Here is a 19,327-nt window from a genome sequence, read left to right on the forward strand (position 1 = left end):
GCACTGAGGGCCAGGTAGGGTGAAGTAAAAGGGACGGAGGCGGTTCACCAGCCAGGGAGATAAGCTTTGTCTCCTTAGTGGCTTATGGTCTGAAGGTCTTTTACTTAGCCTTAGCTGGGGGGGTGTTACAGCTTCTGAAACCAGGCAGGACTGTTCCCAACAAGTGCCAGCCTGCAAACCAAAGAGTCACCCATTTGGTTCCCAGTCAGGGCACATGCCTGGGTTTCAGGCCAGGTCCCCAGTAAGGGGCATGTGACAGGCAAGCACACATTGACATTTCTCTCCCTCTTTTTCTCCCTCCCTTCCTCTTTATTTAAAAATAAATATTTTAAAAATAAATAATTGAATTAAAAAATTAAATGAAATTTTTTCCTGAAAGTTTGCCGAAAAAACGTGGGTGTACATTATATATGGCAAAACACTGCAATCCCTTCCCTGCAAAATGACAAGATGATGCTGTTCTGATTTACCCTTTGCACATGTGATCTGCCTGAGAACACTGTAGTCAATATCCTATACACAAATGGAGTTTGTTGAGTTGCTCTTCATTTTATAAATAGATCAGATTCCTAAAGAAATTGGCTATATCTTAAAATATTGAGTAGGAAATACTAAATGGATAAACAATGATGTCTATAGCTTTGTACAGTCACTGAGGATAGAGTCAGGAGAGATGTCCTGTGTGGGAACCAGGGACAGATAACTCCCAGTCTTCCTCCTTGAGAGCATAAATCCCTTCTTCCAATCATGGCCCAGACTGAACGTACTGAGTTACAAAATCCACTTCTGCCTCCATGCATTTGAATAGGCAGGAAATGGTTAACACATTCCAGGTAATGGTGGATGCATTTTGTGTTTCAATGAGAATATAGTCAAATTGCTTTAGAAATAATACTTTCTGTCTCATGTAGGATATTGAACTTCAAAGAGTCTGAAATAATGTCTCCTAAACAAGTGATCAGTTGCAGACACTTCCCAGAAATCTGCCAGCCGTCCAGTGAAACCTCAAATTGTCATTCCCCAGAGTCACAACCTTTTTTTCTTAAACTCAGTGATGGGCAGCTAATGTCTCCTACGTGACTAAAAATTACTATCTTACCCAAAGGGCAACACAGCACAGCGATGGCGGGATTGAACCAGTGAAAGCCCAGAAGAGAACACATTGGTGAAGTGCGATACCGATTAGGGCGGGACTTCCGGTTTTCTGTGGCGGTCATTTTGACCTTTCCTCTGTGATCACTGAGTCAAGCAAGGTTCCTTAGTGGTGTGATAGGAGGGGGCGCCCCGGGAGCTGTGCAGAGGAGGGTTCCACGCTGCGTGAGTTCCTTGTTTTCGAGACCAGGGCCTCTGAGCCTCGCAGTCTACGCTTCGCTTAAGTGAGCTGGCGGCAACCGTGTAGAGGCGTCCAGCTGAGGTGAGTGCAGTTTTCCGGGCCCTCCCTTCTCCGCCAACCCCACAGCCCGTGCGGAGCGCCCATCACGTGCTGCAGCCCAAGTCCAGTGATCCCAGACCCAGAGGCGCTCGTGGTTGACACCCGATGTGAAGGAGTGGGAGAGGGTGGACGGGCTGAGGCGCTGTGGTGTAAAGACGCGCAGGGTAGGCAGAGCCGGGAGGAAAATCCGTGCCGTTTTGTGTCTAAAGGCGACGCAGAAGCTAAGGCGAAGTTGTGCGGGAGGAGTTTTACTTCATTCTCCGGATGCGGTGGCTGTGGAGAGTTGTGAATAAAAGTTCCACGTTGGCTGATACTGGGTTGTAACGTTTTCCAAACACTGCTCAGTGGAAGGAGAGACCTGCAGAGGTGATAGCTGTTGGGGACTGGAAGGTGAATCCTATAAAAGGTGACGTGACTGACAGAGTCTGCACTGAGGATGGAGACCCTGAGGTAGTGCAGTCATTGCCAGGGCACCTAGAGGCTTGAGCCCGTTGGTCCTGGTGGTGGTGGCCAGGCTCTCAGCTGACCTTTTTGTCTGCACAAATTTCTGGGACTGCAGTATCGCTCAGGGTTCTGGTTGTGGAGCTTATATCAGGGCCTTCCACTCTAATGGTCTTTAAGATAGAAGTGTCCTGGGACTGTGGTGCCACTCTTTCCGGCCTTGGGCCTGTGGACCTCGAATAGTCACCAAGCCTAGGGTTCTAGATCCAGGTTTAGAGTTATGTGAAGTGGTTCCTGTGTTTGGCAGACAGTAGAACGAGATATGAGAGGACCTCTTCCAAGGGATAGGTACCAGAATGTGTAAGGGCTTGAAAGGGAGGCTGAACTGGTTCAGAAACTTGCAGGTATCTTTTTTTCCTTTTGTGAACTGGAACCACAGGGGCAGGAGTCAGGTCTAGAGCAGCTCTGTGACAAGTTGGCTGTGTATTCTGCAGGTGATGGGAGCAGTAGGAGATGTGCAGCGGTGGAGACAGGTGGCCTGACCCAGGTCTCGTTGGAATCCCTGAGGCTGCAGCATGGAGAAAAGTGTGGGTGTGAGGGAGGTGGTAGAAGGACCAGGCAGGAAGTTGTGGAGGTGGCAGAAGCCGTTGGTTTCTGAGTGGGACTGTTAGGTGTTGCTGCTAAAATTTTCTAATTTTGAGGTTGAGAGAAAGAATGTGGTAGGAGTCAGGAGTGATTTGATGGTTTGGTTTTCACAACTTGAAATATGGAAGCATTATCAATAGAGAATGGGGAAAACCAGAGGTAACAGTAATTTTCATTGAGGATATCAGAGTTTTGTTTTTGCACTGTTAATGGTATGAGTTGTTTCAGAGAGCAGTTCATAGATGTCTGTAACTCTGAGGTGGAGTTCAGGATGTAGATTTCTCCACAGGAAGAGAAAAGTGTATGGATCAGGGAGGAGCTGTAGGATACATTGATAAGGGGATTCGACCACAAGATTATAATGGTAGTAGTAGCCCAGGAATGCAGGGTGGGATTAAGGAGTGGGTTTCGTGCCAGGCCATCTAGTTGTAGGAAGTGGGTGTCACAACAGAGGATATGATCAGAAGTGGTCATGTAGAAGGACAAGGAAAGATTATGATTTGTCAAGTGGCTAAGACATGAGTGGACATGAGATGGATTGTAAAATTGAGAGTAATTCACATAGGAGGAGACTGGGCTGGTGTGAATTCACTGCACTAAAGACTCCCCAGGACTTTGTTTTGACCCTTGGTGAAACCGGGGGTTTTGCATTCAGGCTGATAGATTAGCTTAGTGTCAGAGTGGTCATCTGTGAGTCTTATTGTGCGTGGGGTAGAGCACCATTGAAGATGGGCCTTCAGTAAAGGTGAGGTGGACAGGGGAAGGCTGAGACTGGTGTCAGGACATAAGTGCAACACCAGTGGAGGAGTGCTATATCTATCTGAGTGAGATCTGATGTGGTTCTGGTGAGGTGAGATTGAAGCAAGGGACTGACTGTCAGGGAAGGAGGCCTTCAAAGCAGGACTCAAGGCAGGCCCTGTCAGTGGACACAGTCAGAGTCTGGATTATAGTTGATACTGTTTGGTTTTACCATGTATTTTCTGGACAATATGTACAGAATACTAAATAGAGAGGCCGAGGTGATAACTGTGGTGCAGGGCAAGAGGAGCCTGAGGCTGTGGGAGTGCAGGTTTGAGAGAGAGGTGTGGGAGAAAGACTGAGGTGCACTTGGAGGGGGCATGTGAATTTGTGGCCCTAGGGCTCTGGTGGCATTGACTTAATAGTAAATGTAGGATAAGCCCACGTCTGTGGATTCTGGAGGAGTGACATGAGTAACCCCATGTAAATTGCCTGAAGAAAGGGTTGTTGTGGTTTTACATGCCTGGTCCCATGATTAGATACCATTTGACTGTGCTCCTGCCTATTGTTGAGAATTGATAAGATCTCAATGAGGTAGCAGGTGTCATTCCTATCCAAGCTTGAAAACCTCCACTGGCATTGGAAATAGCTTAGGGAGGTGGTGAAAGTAGAACCTCGGAGATAATAGGCATCTTTACTGATAAGACCACTGTCAAATCACTCACACAATCTCTGTGGCCAAATTCTCTCCCTAACCTATGTTTGTCACACCCACTGTATTGACAAGATGCAGTGTGGCCCACATGCCTGGCTCAGAGCTCAGATATTATATATTTGCCTATCTGCCTATTACTGTTATTGGAATACATAGTATCCGTGGGAATATACGGAGAGGGTAACTCTAATGGTATTAAGATATCTTCTCTGCTACAGGGAGTCAAGTGAGCTGATGCATGTCGAGGGTATAGGGTATGACAAACTTGTTATCCAAGAGAAGCTGACCATGGAATGAACTTTCCCCATTCTGACAGGATATGAACTTTGCGGATGTAGCCATTGCCTTCTCTCAGGAGGAGTGGGGGCTCCTTGATGAGGCTCAGAGATTTCTGCACTGCACTGTGATGCTGGAAATCTTTGCAGTTGTAGCATCTGTGGGTAAGACGGTCATATTACTCCTAGTGTCTTGTCATGATGTCCTGTCTTTATTTTCTCCAGAGGTAGCTGTGTCTTTCCCATGGCCAGACAATGGGCTCTCCTAGTTTCTCCCACTTTTAAAATTATCTTTATTGATTATGATACTATAGTTGTTCCAATTTTTTCACTTGTCCTCCTTCTCCAGCCCTACCTCCACTCCCTCAGGCAATCCTCATGTTCACGGGTCATGCATATGTGTTCTTTGGCTACTCTATTCCCTATGCTGTAATTTACATCCCCATGACTATTCTGTAGCTACCTAATCTGTACTTCTTACCCTCTTCACATCTTCATCCATCCTCCCAACTCTCCTTCCCTCTGGTAACCAGAGGGAACATCAAAATGATGTCTGTACCTATAATTCTGTTACTGCTTTGCTTCTTTGTTTATTTTGATTTTTAGATTGAATTGTTGATAGGAATGTATTTGTTGCCATTTTGTTGTTCATATTTTTGGTCCTCTACTTCTTAAAGAAGACCCTTTAACATTTCATATAATGCTGGTTTGGTGGTGATGTACTTCTTTGACTTTTTGTTGTCTGGATAGCTCTTTATCTGTCATTCGACACTAAATGATAGTTCTTCTCGGTAGAGTAATATTGGTTGTAGGTCTTTGCTTTTCATCACTTTGAATATTTATTGCCAATCTTTTCTGGCCTACAAAGTTTCTTTTGAGAAATCAGCTGACAGTCTTATGGGGGCTCACTCGTAGGTAACTAATCCTTTTCATTTGCTGCTTTTAAGATTCTCTTTCTGTCTCTAAACTTTGGTGCATCCCCCCCAGAGGGTAGTACATTTTGGCATTTTTATTAAGATGTATCTTGGGGCCCTGGCTGGTGTGGCTCAATGGATTGAATACTGGCCTGTGAACCAAAGGGTTGCCGGTTCAATTTCCAGTGTTGGGCACATGCCTGGATTGTGGGCCAGGTCCCCAGTAGGAGGTGTGCAAGAGGCAATCACACATTGATGTTTCTCTCCCTATCTTTCTCCCTCCCTTTCCCTCTCTAAAAATAAAGAAAAATCTTAAAAAAAAAATGTGTCTTAGGGTGGGCCTCTTTGAGTTCATCTTGTTTGGGACTATCTGTGCTTCTTGGACTTGTATGTTTATTTCCTTTACCATGTTAGGGAAGTTATCTGTCATTATTTTTTCAAATACGTTTCTAATTTCTTGATCTCTCCTCTTTTTGGCACCCCCATGATGTGACTGTTGGTATGCTTCAAGTTGTTCCAGGGGATCCTTACACTATCCTCATTCTTTTTTTTTTTTTTCCTTACTGTTCTGATTGGGTGTTTTTTCCTTCTTTATGTTCCAAACTGCTGATTTGATTCTTAGCTTCATCTACTCTGTTGATTCCCTATAAATTGTTCTTTATTTTATTAATGTATCCTTCATTTCTGACTGGATCTTTTGTATGCTGTGGAGGTCCTCGCTGAGTTCCCTGAGCGTCCTTATAACCAGTGTTTTTAACTTTGCATCTAGTAAATTGCTTGTCTCCATTTTGTTTAGTTCTTTTTCTGGGATATTATTCTGTTCTTTCATTTGCACCGTGTTTCTTTGTGTCCTCATTCTGGCTTCCTCCTTGTGTTTGCTTCAATGTATTAGGTAGACCTGATACATCTCCCTGGCTTGGTAGAGTGGCCTGATGTAGTACATGTCTTATAGGGTCCAGTTGCACAGCTTCCCCTTTTACCCAAGCTAGGTACTCGTGATTTACTCACTGTGTGGACTGTATACACCCTCCTGTTGTAGTTCAGCCTTTATTGTTGTTGGCACAGCCAAGGTCATCCACAGCCCATGTTCTGTCTGGAATACACAGCATAAGCTACAAAGTGATCTGCAGATGACTGCTAGTTTGCTGGCTTGGAGGTGCCCAGGTAAGGCCAAGCTGTGAACTGAGGCCAGCTGATGGTAGTGCCAGGTTTGGGCTAACTTAGTGAGAGGCACAAGGCTCAGTAAAGCCAGATACTGCTTTTTAGAGGTAATGAAGCATGGGCCTAGACAAGCCATGCATATGGAAAAGTCAGTGGAAACAGCTTGGGTGGGTGCAAGAGTTGGTGGAGTAGGACCTCAGAGAACCACCATCGTGGGACAAACAGTGTGAGCCAGGTTGACAGAGTCCCAGATATGCCTTCTCCTGACCATGTGGTTATGTAGTGGGAAGGTTCAGAAAAGGAACAGTAGCCTCTGCCAGCTCTTCTGTCTGGGAGAAAGCTTCCCACCCCCAGTCTTGCATTGTTGCTGAACAGTTCAGTTCCTACCCTTATGTCTCTGATGGCTTTCACTCTGCTGCCCTGGCGCTAGAACTCAGAGGGATTGAATCTCAGTAAATCCATGCACGAGCCCTTTAAGAGTATCTGGCAGGGAGTCCAGCAGTTTCTGTCTTCCACAACCACAATCCCTACTGGTTTTTACAACCAGAAGTTGAGGTGACTTCTCTTCTTGGCATTGGAGCCCTGGCCCAGGAGGCCTGGAATGGAGTAAGGAAGCTTTGCTCCAAATATACCTCTCTTAATTTTATTCACCACATGTGGGTGCAGGACCAGCCTGTTCCATTTCTATGCCCCTCCTACCAGTCACATTGTGGTGTTTTTTTTTTCTTCTTTAATTCCATGGTTGTGGGAGTTTCATTTGGTTTGATTTTTGACTGTTCTAGTGATCCTTGTATGATGGTTTAGTTGTTATTATGATGTTATTGTGCAAAGAGGCAAGCTGTATTTACCTGTGATGCCATTTTGACTGGAAATCAGTTTTCTTCCCCCACTTTCATGCCATCTGAGCTGTGTCTGCCAGTGCTGAGCTGTGTGAAGTAGTGCCCTGAGCTGTGAACTCCCTGAGGAGTTCTAACACATATTGCTTAAAACAGTGCAGATAAATATATGGGTGTTAGGAGTCTTGCAAATAGCTTAATGGATTTCACCTTTCATGCCCTATTTCTTGTGGGGTGACTATGTCTAGATCCATGGCCTCCAGTTCTGCCCTCATTTCTCTAATAAAGTTCTTTTGTGACTGGGTGTACCTGGACATAATCATTACTTGCATGAACTGTGGGCTTTTCTTGTGAGACCCTCCTTAAAGTATTTTTTTTTGTAATATTGTCTCCCTTGAATACAACTGTATTGTGAGTTTCTCTGGGTCACTGCTTGCTGATCACATGTGTTATCTTTTGTTAATACTTGAATCATTGAGGTTCTAAGTAGTAGTACAATAGAGGATGCAAGGAGAACACTAGTTCTTTCACAGGGTAGACATGGCAGGATGGTCTCAGAGGAGGCCTGGTCTTTGTGGCAAATGCTACAGGTCATTACATAAGGGCTGTGTTCGGAAGATACCAAGAACCTGTCTTGTGTCCAGTACTGTTTTTGTGCAACTGCCACTGGCCATAACACATTTCTACCTTTTCTTTCCCATACTTGATACTTTGTTGACTTGTCATTTCATCTGTGACTTCTTGCCTCCTGGCTACCCATACATTTGTGCCTCCATGCATCACCTGTTCTTCTGCACAGTTCCCTCTGCAGTACTGTCCAATAATTACCTATGCAGGGCTAATAAGGCATTAATATATCCATCTGTAGTCTTCAAACAACAGCTATTCATTTATTGAATTTTACTCAGAAAAGGAAATAACCAATCTCCCGCATATCTTGCCTATGTCACCAGCACACAAGCCCTGATGAATGCTGGTAGCAGAAGATGAGTTTGACATCCTGCTTCTTTTCCATATGGTGCTTGCCATCTTTGCGTCCTTTATCTGGTGAGGTCTCTTTCATTTTGTAATCTTCAGATGCCCAGTACTGCAAAGCAGCATTTCACTCAATATGCCCTGATATCTCTGTTTCAGACAATGTCATGAAACCATTGTATTATGTCCCCACATGTTAGTAATGAGACTTGCCCCTCCCACCAGAATCAGTATGCATTTTATCAGCATTTCTCTGCTTTCAGGTTGTTGGCATAAAAAAGAAGATGAGGAAGCCTCTTGTGAGCAGTGTGTACCTATAAAAGAAGAGTCACTGGTTGGGGCTTTTAATACAGCTCCAGCAACTCAGAAGGCCCATCCTTGTCAGCAGTGTGTCTCAATCTTGAAAGATATTTTGCATGTGATTGAGTTCCAAGCAGTATACCTTGAGCAGAAAGCATTCTTCAGCAACGTGTCTGTGAGAGGCTTCTGTTTCCGTGGAAACCTACACCAGCAACAAAGGCCTGCCAGTGCTGAGAAGCCCTGGGGGGCAGATACAGACATGGTCTCATCTGTGACCAGGTACAGCTTTTTCGTATCAGGGGCACCTCTCATATGTGGGGCGATTGGGGAGGACATCTCAGCTATCTCAAGCTTTCTCCAGCACCAGGCCACTCCTAATAGTGAGGAGCGACACAGTGGCATTGAGAGTAGGAAGGCCTTTCATGGTGGAGAAAGTCTTCAGCTGTTGGGTGAATGTGAAGACGCTGCCAGCCAGAACCACAAACTTATTCAGTGTGAGAGTATCTGCTGCAATAAAGAGTTTTATGAGGTTAGTAAATGTGGTAAGGCCTTTAGACACTTTCTGGACCTCATTACACATGGGAGAGTTTACACTGGAGAAAAGTTGTTTGATTGTAGTGATTGTGGGAAGTCCTTCAGCCAAAGCTCTAGCTTCATTCACCAGCAAAGAATTCCTGGTGGAGAAAAGCAGCATAAGTGCACTGTTTGTGGCAAATACTTTCGCTATAAGTTGCTCCTTGTTCAGCATCAGAGAATTCACAATGGTGAAAAGCCTTATGAGTGTAGTAAATGTTGGAAGACTTTTTTCTGTTCTTTGTCTCTCACTGAACATCACAGAATTCAGAGTGGTGAAAAACCTTATGAGTATAGTGACTCTGGGAAGTTTTTCAGAGGAAAGAATAAACACATTGATCACTGCAGAAGGCACTCAGGTAAAAGGCCTTTTGAGTGTATTGAATGTGGGAAATCTTTTAGTCGCAAATATCTTTCAAGGCAGTGTGTCTTGCCTTGAAAGACACAGTGGAGTTCACACTGGAGAAAAGCCTTATGAGTGTAATGAATGTGGGAAATCTTTTAGTCACAAATATCACCTCCAGAGACATGGGAGAGTTCACACTGCAGAAAAGTTGTATGATTATAATGACTGTGAGAAGTCCTTCAACCCAGGGTCTAGCCTCCTTCAACAGCAGAGTATTCAAAGTAGAGAAAAGCAGTATGAGTGTACTTTTTGTGGGAAGTGTTTTTGCTACAAATCTATTCTTGGTAAGCATGAGAGAATTCACACTGGTGAAAAGCCTTATGAATGTAGTGAATGTGGGAAGTCTTTTCGCCTTTCCTTTTCTCTAATTCAACATCATAAAATTCACAGTGGTGAAAAACCTTATGAGTGTAGTGATTGTGGGAAATTTTTCAGACAAAAGTCTAAACTCATTGATCACCGCAGAGGTCACACTGGTGAGAGGCCTTATGAGTGTATTCAAGGTGGAAAATCTTTTATTCGGGGACTTCCAGCAAGATGGAGGAATAGGTGGACGCACCGTACCTCCTCGCACAACCAAGATTAGAACAACAATAATTAGAGACAGAATATCACTCAGAACCGACAGAGGATTTATCTGAATGGAAGTCGGACAGCCAAGAAGTTGAAGTAGACCCGTACATCCAGACTGGTAGGAGATGATGAGCCGGGCGGCCGCGGGGCTGGCGCGAGTCGGTGGCACGCGGAGGTTGGGGGAAAATTTGGCGCGAAATCGGCGCGACAGCCATCTGGGGCGCAAGAACGCAGCGGTGATCCCTGAGTACGCAAGCTGCGGCTGGCGGACCCAGTGAGGCAGCGATTGTGGACCAGGGCAGAGCTCGCAGCCCAGGATCCCAAAGAAGGGTCTGAGCCCAGGAGAACGGAACTACCGCCATTGTTCGCCCCCGCCCCCGTCCCCACCCCCACATATAACGTCACAATCTAGCGACCGGGGTCTCCAGCCCCGGTGAACACCTAAGGCTCCGCCCCCCAATGTAACAAGAGCGACCAGACTGGAAAAAAAAAAAAGGAGAGACAGGGAAAGACATAAGACATGTTTCCAACAGAACAGATCAGTCCCCCAGGACTCATCCTTTTGAGCGACCAAGAAATAGCCAATCTATCAGATGCACAGTTCAAAACACTGGTGATCAGAAAGCTCACGGAATTGGTTGATTTTGGGCGCAATTTAGATGAAAGGATGCAGGTTACCATAAAAGAGATGCAGGAAGATGCACGGAGGAGAGCCAATAGTGAAAGGAAGGAATCTGAGTCTCAAAACAATACAGTGGACCAGAAGGAAGATAGAATCAACCAAGCAGGAAAGCATGATGAAATAAGAATTCAAAAAATTGAGGAAAAGCTTAAGAGCATCCAGGACACCTTTAAACGTTTCAACATCCGAATTATAGGGGTACCAGAACAGGAAGGAGAAAAGCAACAGATGGAGCACGTATTTGAACAAATAATAAAGGAGAACTTCCCCAATCTGGCAAAGGGAACAGTCTTCCAAGAAATCCAAGAAGCTCAGAGAGCCCCAAAGAAGTTGGACCCAAGAAGAAACACACCAAGGCACACCATAATTACATTAGCCAAGGTAAAAACGAAGGAGAGAATCCTAGAAGCAGCAAGAGATAAGGGGACAGTAACCTGCAAAGGAGTTCCCATCAGACTGTCAGCTGATTTCTCCAAAGAGACCTTGCAGGCAAGAAGGGGCTGGAAAGAAATATTCCAAGTCATGAAAGACAAGGACCTACATCCCAGATTGCTCTATCCAGCAAAGCTCTCATTTAGAATGGAAGGGCAGATAAAGTGCTTTTCAGATAAGGTCAAGTTAAAGGAGTTTCATCATCACCAAGCCCTTATTTTATGAAATGCTAAAGGGACTTATCTAAGAAAAGAAGATAAAGAAAAAACATGTATAGTAAAAGGACAGCAAACTCACAATTATTAACAACCACACCTAAAGCAAAACCAAAAAGAACCTAAGTAAACAACTAGAACAGGAACAGAACCACAGAAATGGAGGGCACATGGAGGGCTAGCAGCAGGAGGGTGGGAGGAGGAGAGGGGGGAAAAGGCATAGAGAATAAGTAGCATAGAATGTAGGTTGAAAATAGATAGGGGGAGGGCAAGAATAGTACGGGAAATGTAGAAGCTAAAGAACTCATAAGAATGACACATGGACATGAACTAAAGGGGGGAACGTGGGTGGGAGAGGGGGTACAGGGTGGAGGGGAGAGAAGGGGGAAATGGGACAACTGTAATAGCATAATCAATAAAATACATTAAAAAAATTTTTTTTATTCGCAAGCATCACCTCCAGACACACAGGAGAGTCCACACTGGAGAAAAGCCTTATGAATGTAGCGAATGTGGAAAAACCTTTGGGAAAAACTTTAACCTCCTTCAACATAGGAAACTTCACACTGGAGAAAAGCCTTTTGAGTGTAGTGATTGTGGGAAGTCTTTCAGCCAAAGATCTAACCTCTTTCATCACAAGAGAGTTCACACTGGAGAAAAGCCTTAAGAGTGTTGTAATTGTGGGAAGTCCTTCAGCCGAAGCTTTAGCCTCCTTCAACACCAGAGAGTTCACACTGGAGAAAAGCCCTTTGATTGTACTGATTGTTTGAAGTCCTTCAACCAAAGGTCTGCTTTCATTCAACACAAGAAACTTCACACTGGAGAAAAGCCATTTGAGTGTAATGATTGTGGGAAATCTTTCACACAAAGTAGTATGCTCATTTATCACTGCAGAGGTCACACTGGGGAAAGACCTTATGAGTGTAGTGAGTGTGGGAATTGTTTTAGACAAAGCTCTAGCCTTTCCCGTCACCACATAGTTCATAGTAGAGTAAAGCCTTATGAATGAAGTGAATATGAGAACAACTTTGGACATATTTTTTTTTATTTTAAATAGACACTTAGGAAAGAGAGAAAAATATTGATTTGTTGTTCACTTAACTATTCATTCACTAGTTGATTATTATATTTGCCCTGACCAGGGATCAATCCTGCCACATTCAGGTGTTGGGATGATGCTTTAACCTAGCCATGGCTAGAAAATTTTTAACTTCATATGATCTAAAACGTTTCACACTCAAGAAATGCTTTCTCAGTGCAGTGATTGTGGGAAATTTTTTTAATGGTATTTTTGAAAGATTATAATTGGTAGTGTTCTTTTTTATAGAGAGAAGGCACGGGAGGAAAAGAGTAAATAAACATCAGTTGGTTGCCTGTGGCATGCTCACCAACTGGGGACTGGGCCTGAACGATAGGCATATGTCCTGACAAGTGATCAAACCACTCTTGAGGACAAAGTTGAACCAACTGAGCTGTGCCAGTCAGGATGATTGTGGGAAATTCTTTTTCTTTTCTTTTTTTTTTAAGATTTTATTTATTTATTTTTAGAGAGGGAAGGGAGGGAGATAGAGAGAGGGAGAGAGAAACATCAATGTGCGGTTGCTGGGGGCCATGGCCTGCAACCCAGGCATGTACCCTGACTGGGAATTGAACCTGCGACACTTTGGTTCACAGTCCGCGCTCAATCCACTGAGCTTCGCCAGCCAGGTGTGGGAAATTCTTTAGGCAACTCTCCAGTGTTATTCAGCCCCATCTGACTTATTCTAGAGAAAAGCATAATGAGCATGGTGAATTTTGGAAATCTTTTAGGAATTTCTCTAGCCTCATTCAAGACCAGAGTGTTCACACTGGGAAAAGACATACGGGTGTAGTAAATGTAAGGAATCTTTTAGCTGTAATTCTCTACTCCTTCTACTCCAGAAAGTTTTCACTGGAGAGAAGCCTTATGAGTGTAGTTATTATGGGAAATGCTTTGGCTACAGATGTGTACTTATTGAACACTATAGAGAATTCATACTTGAGAAAAGCCATATGAATGTAGTGGCTGTGGTAAGTTCTTTAGACAAAGGTCTATCCTCATTCAACACCAGAGGGTTCACAATGGTGAAATGTGGAGGATACTGGCCAGCAGTATCCATCTCGGCTGCGGATGCTCGTTGAAACATGCTAAAAACATACACAGAGACAACCAGATCCTGTGGGGAAATAGGAACAGAAGGGCCACTCCTCCTGTGGGGAGTGCCTTGGCCACCCTCTCTCCTGGAGGGCGCCGCTTGGCCACCCTCTCTCTGGTGGGGAGAGCACCTCGTTCCCCCTCTGGAGAGGCTTTTATTGGTTTCGTTTGAATAAGAATTCAGGTAAAAGCTCATTACTCATTGCTAGGAAGTAAGGATCCAACAATAGATAGCAAGGAAGTCTGAGGGCCTATTTTGAGTCAGGATCAAAGACCTGTAAAACTTTAAAGAACAAACTTACTTCTTCCTTCCACCCTTCTCATTCAACTGAGAGCATTCTAAACAAAGCAGGTTTCACAGGATCTTACATATTCTTTCTTAGGCCTGATCACCCTGGGAACCCGCCCTTTTTAGCACAGAGCTGCACCACCCTGTCATTGTTTCAGGCTAGGTGGAGCAAGGAAGTAAGGCAGCCAAGGGATACGGAGATTTTCTCCCAGACAATGAGGACTCAGGCTATATCACAGCTGAGGAGTGAGGGTCCATCACCCCCTTTTGCTATAGCCCCCAAAGTCCTTTTGTGGGGGCCTCCCACGTGATCGTGCCTGTCTTAGGATGTTCCCCCCTTGGGGAATTGTACCCGTCATTGGCTAACGAACCAAGCATTGGGGTTCAGTTATGAATGAAGCAGCGCTCCTGCCAGGGAGATAAGATTTTGTCTCCTTGCTGGCTTATGGTCCAAGGCCACTCCCTCAGCCTTAGCCTTGGCGGGGGTTACAGCTTCTGATATCAGATAGGGCAGTTCCCAACAGTGAAATATTTTATCAGTGTAGTGAATGTGGGAAAATCTTTACCCATAAATCTGACTTCATTCCTCATCAGAGAGTTCACCCTGGAACTAGACCTTAATGAGTATAATGTGAGCAATCTTTTACTTGCAAATGTCATCCTAGACACCAGAGATTTGACTCTGGAGAAAAGTCTTAAATGTACTGAGCGCATTTTGTTTCTCTATATGACAATACTGGAAAAGCCTCCTTTAGAGCCATTTACATGATTTTATATCTCTTTCACCAGAACATGCAGTGTGCTAGGTTTCTTAGTGCTTAGTGCTTAGGTTTCTTTGCAGGTCAGCACTCAATCCACTGAGCCACACTAGCCACAGCAGGATCCTCATTCTTATCTTTTCAAATTTATTTTTTAGAGAGGGGAAAGAAACATCAATGTGTGCTTGACTCCCACCTGCCCACTTCGGGGGATCTGGCCCAAAACACAAACCTGTGCCTGAGACTGGAAATTTAACTGGTGACCCTTTGGTTCACAGGCTGGCACTCAATCCACTGAGCCACACCAGCCAGGACATATAACTTTTTTTCTGACCCAAACCTCCCCAATTACCTCAAACTGACACCCATTTACCAATGGGCACTTGGGTTACTTTAAAATCCCGGCTATTGTAAATTATGCTGCAGTGAACATAGGGATCCAGACATTCTTTAGAATGTGTAAATTAGTGTTTAAGGTTTCTTCTGATGTGTTCCCAAAAACGGAATCTCTGGGTCATAAGGCAGTTTCGTTGTTAATTTTTTGAGGTAACTCCACACTGTTTTCCATAGTGACTGCACCAATTTGTATTTCACCACAAGGCATAAGAGTTCCCTTTTCTCCAAATCCTTGGCTGCACATGCTCTTTGTTGATGTATTGATGATAGCAGTTCTGACAGGTGTGAGGTGCTATCTCATTGCGGTTTTAATTTGTATTTCCCTGATTAGTGATGCCAGGCACATTTTCGTATGTCTACTGGCAATCTGTATGTCCTCCTTAGAGGTATCTATTAAGGTCCTTTGCTTATTTTTCAATTGGATGCTTTTTTTTCCTTTAGTGTTGAGTTTTACAAGTTCTTTAAATTTTGGATATTAACCCATTTATCATATGTATCACTGACATATGTGTTCTGCTCTTCAACCAGTTGTCTTTTCATTTTGTTGATTGGTTTTTTCTTATGCCAAATCTCTTTAGTTTGATGTAGTTCTATTTTTTTATTTTTCCTGTTTTTCTTGCCCAGAAAGATATATCAGATAAAATATATCTATGAGAAATATTTGAGATCTTACTGCCTATGTTTTCTTCTATGCTTTAACAATGGTTTTGATTCTAATATTTAAGTCTTTAACCCATTTTGAGTTGATTTTTGTGTATGATGTAAGAAGGTGATCTAATAAATGTTCTTGTGCATAATTCCTGGTCAAGGGAAATTTTTTCCCAAAGACCTCTGTAAGCCAGATTGTGAAATAATTATAATGTAATTATTATTATTGTAATATAATTGTTATAATTATGATATATAGATATGTATTACATTATCTATAATATAACATCCTTTATGTTATCATTGTTATAGCATAGATAATATAATATATATATCTATGTATATCTGCCACAGTTCCTGAGACAGAGCTCTGGAAACCCTTGTATTTTCCTAAGTGATAAGAGCACTAAGAACATCTTTTGTTGTAATTGTTGCTGTTTATCTGGTTGATGATACAGAGTTTCCAGATCCTTTGGAATTTCCTGGGTGATAGGAGTGTCTTTTGTTTTGAAAGTCATGTGACTCGGTGTAGATTCCTTGATGGCTTCTGGATAGGTGCTGGTCACCAGAAAGACTAAACTATGATCAAAAGTTTGTAACTTTTAGCCCTACTCTCATCTTTGAAGAAGAAGAGAGGACCTACAGATTGAGGTAATAATCAATTATGCTGTTTTAAGTGCAGAGTTTAATGAACTTTATGAACACATCAGTTGGCCAGGATTGTGGTTCACTGACCGATACACCTGAGATTGGGACCCTCCCAGACCTCACCCTTTTCTATGTATCTATATTCTTTATTTTTTATTGTATAATAAACTTGTAAATGTCAATGTTTTCCAATTGAAGAGTTGCTAATTATAGTTACGACAACTTTAAAAACACTGGGTTTACATTATAAGTGTGTGTGTGTATATATATATATATATATGAAATATTGTCTGGCACAAATAACACATTTTTTATTACAAATTCTTTTATTACAAAATCATTAGTATGTAATGCTATAACATAACAATATCATACTTAAGCACACCATATGGCATTTTAGGTGTAATGTTTAAATTGCTGTCTTTGATGATAATAAATAATAAAGCCACACTGAAGCCAGCATTACTTCTGTCACACTCTGTATGTCTCCTAAAAATAACTAAAAATAGTAACAGAAAATTTTAGTAAAAGTTGTAAATATCTGAATCAAGGACTTGCATGAATAGAAGTTACACAAATCAATACGAAGAAAATATAAGATAGACGATCTTTGAACAGAATCTTTATATAATAATACATGATTACTAGGCTTAGAAGTATCATTTAACATTAGTTATGATGAAATGGTAAGTTAAAACTTCAATGAGAAAGCATAACAAATTAACTAGGCTTGATCTCATAAAGAAATCACAGCCCTGGATGGTGTGGCTCAGTGGTTGAGTGCCAGCCTGCAAATTAAAGGGTTGCCAGTTCTATTCCCAGTCAGGGCATATGCCTAGGTTGCCGGCCGGGTCCCCAGTGTGGGATGCATGAGAGGAAACCATACACTGATGTTTCTCTCCCTCTCTCCTTTTTTTCCCCTCTCTAAAAATAAATTATTTTTAAAAAATCACAATACAAAGATTGGGCTCAGCCTGACTCAGATTTCAGTGTTTCTTGATAAAAATTATCTGCAGTCTTGCCCTGGCTGGTGTGGCTCAGTGGATTCAGTGCCAGCCTGCGAACCAAAGAAGAGCAAGTTCGATTCCCAGTCAGGACACATGCCTATGTTGTGAGCCAGGTCTCCAGTTGGGGGCACACAAAAGGCAACCACACATTAATGTTTCTCTCCCACTCTTCCTCTCTCCCCCTCTGTCTAAAAATAAATAAAATATATATATTTTAAAAAATTAACTGCGGTCTTGTCTTGTTCCTCATTCCACTGGTGTTTCCTCAGAGCTTTTCTAACATTGTTTTTGAATAAATACACAATTATTATTAATAGCTCTCTGTGAATAGCACTTCACAACTTTTTTTCTGATCTCTCAATACTCATGAACAAAAGTCCCAGCAATCACCAGAGAAAGAGTAGTCCCTTCCCTGCAAAATGAGATGATGGTTTTCAGGTGCCCTTTTTGCACATGTGTCACAGGTGGGCACGGGTAACCAGGTTCTTAGTGATCGGGACAAAGAATTGAACCAGACACCCAGAGTTCATAGAAGAGAACATGGGAGCAGGTCAACTCCAAGCAGAGATTGACCTCATGGGCTGGAGGGACTTTATTTTTATAGGGCAGATCCCTTCTGGCTAGTTTTGTTGGACTTGACTGCACATGTACAAATAGTTGCATTACTTTAAAGCTACTGCGTATGTGGTTTCCCATGATCCTCCCCGATTGGCCACCAGGGAAGAGGGTCCCACAATGCTACCAAATTAATCCCCATTTCTCCTGGGGTCCCCCTGTACTAGGTTCACCTTTCCCTAAGCCAGAGAATTATAGCTCTCCATGCTAGAGATTGGTTAAAAAGAAAAGAGCTATTTATTCAAGCTATACAGACTAAAAGTAATGACCCAATGACCTCGCCAAAATCCCAAAGTCCCCTGAAACACCCACAAACACACACAGTCCTTCCTTTCCCCCTTTGCCCAGTCTGGGGTACTGTATTTCAGGAAAAGAAATAGAAGTCTGTGGCTTAGGCAGCTCTCGGTTTTTCCTAGTAATTTGTGCTCAGCTGGCAGGCTTTCCTTAGTTCCCAGCACCATTGGTTGTGTTGCCAGGATCTCCAGCTAAAGCGTGTGGTGATTCTTCTTATGGCTGCGGTGGGGGGAGGGGGGATCCCCCTTTCTGGGAGAGCGATGGCAGCGGTGGCAGCAGCAGCACCAAGAGGGCTAGCGTGGAGCTCATCATGTCCTGGCCAGAGTAGGTGGCTGCGAGGTTGGCTGAGCCTGAGCAGTGAGAGCTAGGGCGCAGTGCTCGGAGACCTGGCGGTGGCAGTGGCTGCGGAGGCAGGGTGGTGACCCGGTGCTCCCAAGTCACTTACTGGTGGCCCCTTCTCAAGGCTGCTGCTGCAGAGCCGGCTGGGGCTCGGAGCCAGGCAGTAGAGGAGGCTCAGGAGGCTGCATCTTGGATGGTGTCCGCTGCTGCGGGAGTCCCCACTCTACTAAAGCCGCATGGTTCTCTCCTCAGTGGCTGCAGTCCTCCCTGCAATGCCACAGCTGCATGGTTCTCCCTCCAATGGCTGCCACGTCTGGGTTTAAATCCCCAAGCCAATCTTCCTCTGCAGCCCCATTTCTGACTCCTCCCACACTCGGCCTCACACGCCAGAACTCATATCTTTCCAGCTTTACTGGGCTGCCATCACGAGTCTGGGCAGGCGTGGCCCCATGTTATGGAGCCAATCGTCTCTGAGCTCCCACGCAGGCGCTATAACTCGGGGGACCTGCCCCCCAGTTACATCTTAGTGGGGAAGTTATTTCCATTCCCCTGGCTCAGAGATGGTCACAGCTATTTAACATATCTATGCAACCAATTAAAGGTTATAGATATGTTAAATGACCATGCCAGAGGGTAGCTGCAAGGCTGTTGCTATGGGAAACAGCTCTCAATGGCCCTGCTTTATTTGTCCCTTCCCCCAACCCACACCTGGGAGTTGGGGGTGAGGACATCTTAAAATCACCTGGACACTTTGAGTTCTGGACCCCATTCCAAATCTCTATTTGGGGCCCCCTCTGCCTGCACTCTCCTACACATGTGCTCTGCCTGACAACATTGTAGTCACTAT

At 43.8% G+C, this 19,327-nt stretch overlaps 1 protein-coding gene across 2 annotated transcripts; it reads left to right on the top strand.

Annotated features, from left to right (window-relative positions):
* Window positions 1-1,276: 1,276 nt before the first annotated feature.
* Window positions 1,277-12,804, top strand: LOC123826280 (zinc finger protein 530-like). 2 transcript variants are annotated; one of them, XM_045850273.1, is made up of 5 exons: window positions 1,277-1,414; window positions 4,288-4,411; window positions 8,396-8,711; window positions 8,794-8,961; window positions 11,765-12,804. In XM_045850273.1, the coding sequence occupies exons 2-5, from the start codon at window positions 4,291-4,293 to the stop codon at window positions 12,081-12,083; spliced, it is 924 nt and encodes a 307-aa protein (XP_045706229.1). In that variant the 5' UTR covers window positions 1,277-1,414; window positions 4,288-4,290; the 3' UTR covers window positions 12,084-12,804. The 2 variants fall into 2 exon arrangements, with proteins under 2 accessions (XP_045706229.1, XP_045706233.1); XM_045850277.1 differs by having other exon boundaries at window positions 8,396-8,961.
* The last annotated feature ends 6,523 nt before the right edge of the window (window positions 12,805-19,327 follow it).

Source organism: Phyllostomus hastatus, unplaced genomic scaffold (genome assembly GCF_019186645.2).
Source record: "Phyllostomus hastatus isolate PE091 unplaced genomic scaffold, TTU_PhHast_1.1 phas_contig_133, whole genome shotgun sequence".
In the NCBI taxonomy this organism is placed as follows: domain Eukaryota; kingdom Metazoa; phylum Chordata; class Mammalia; order Chiroptera; family Phyllostomidae; genus Phyllostomus; species Phyllostomus hastatus.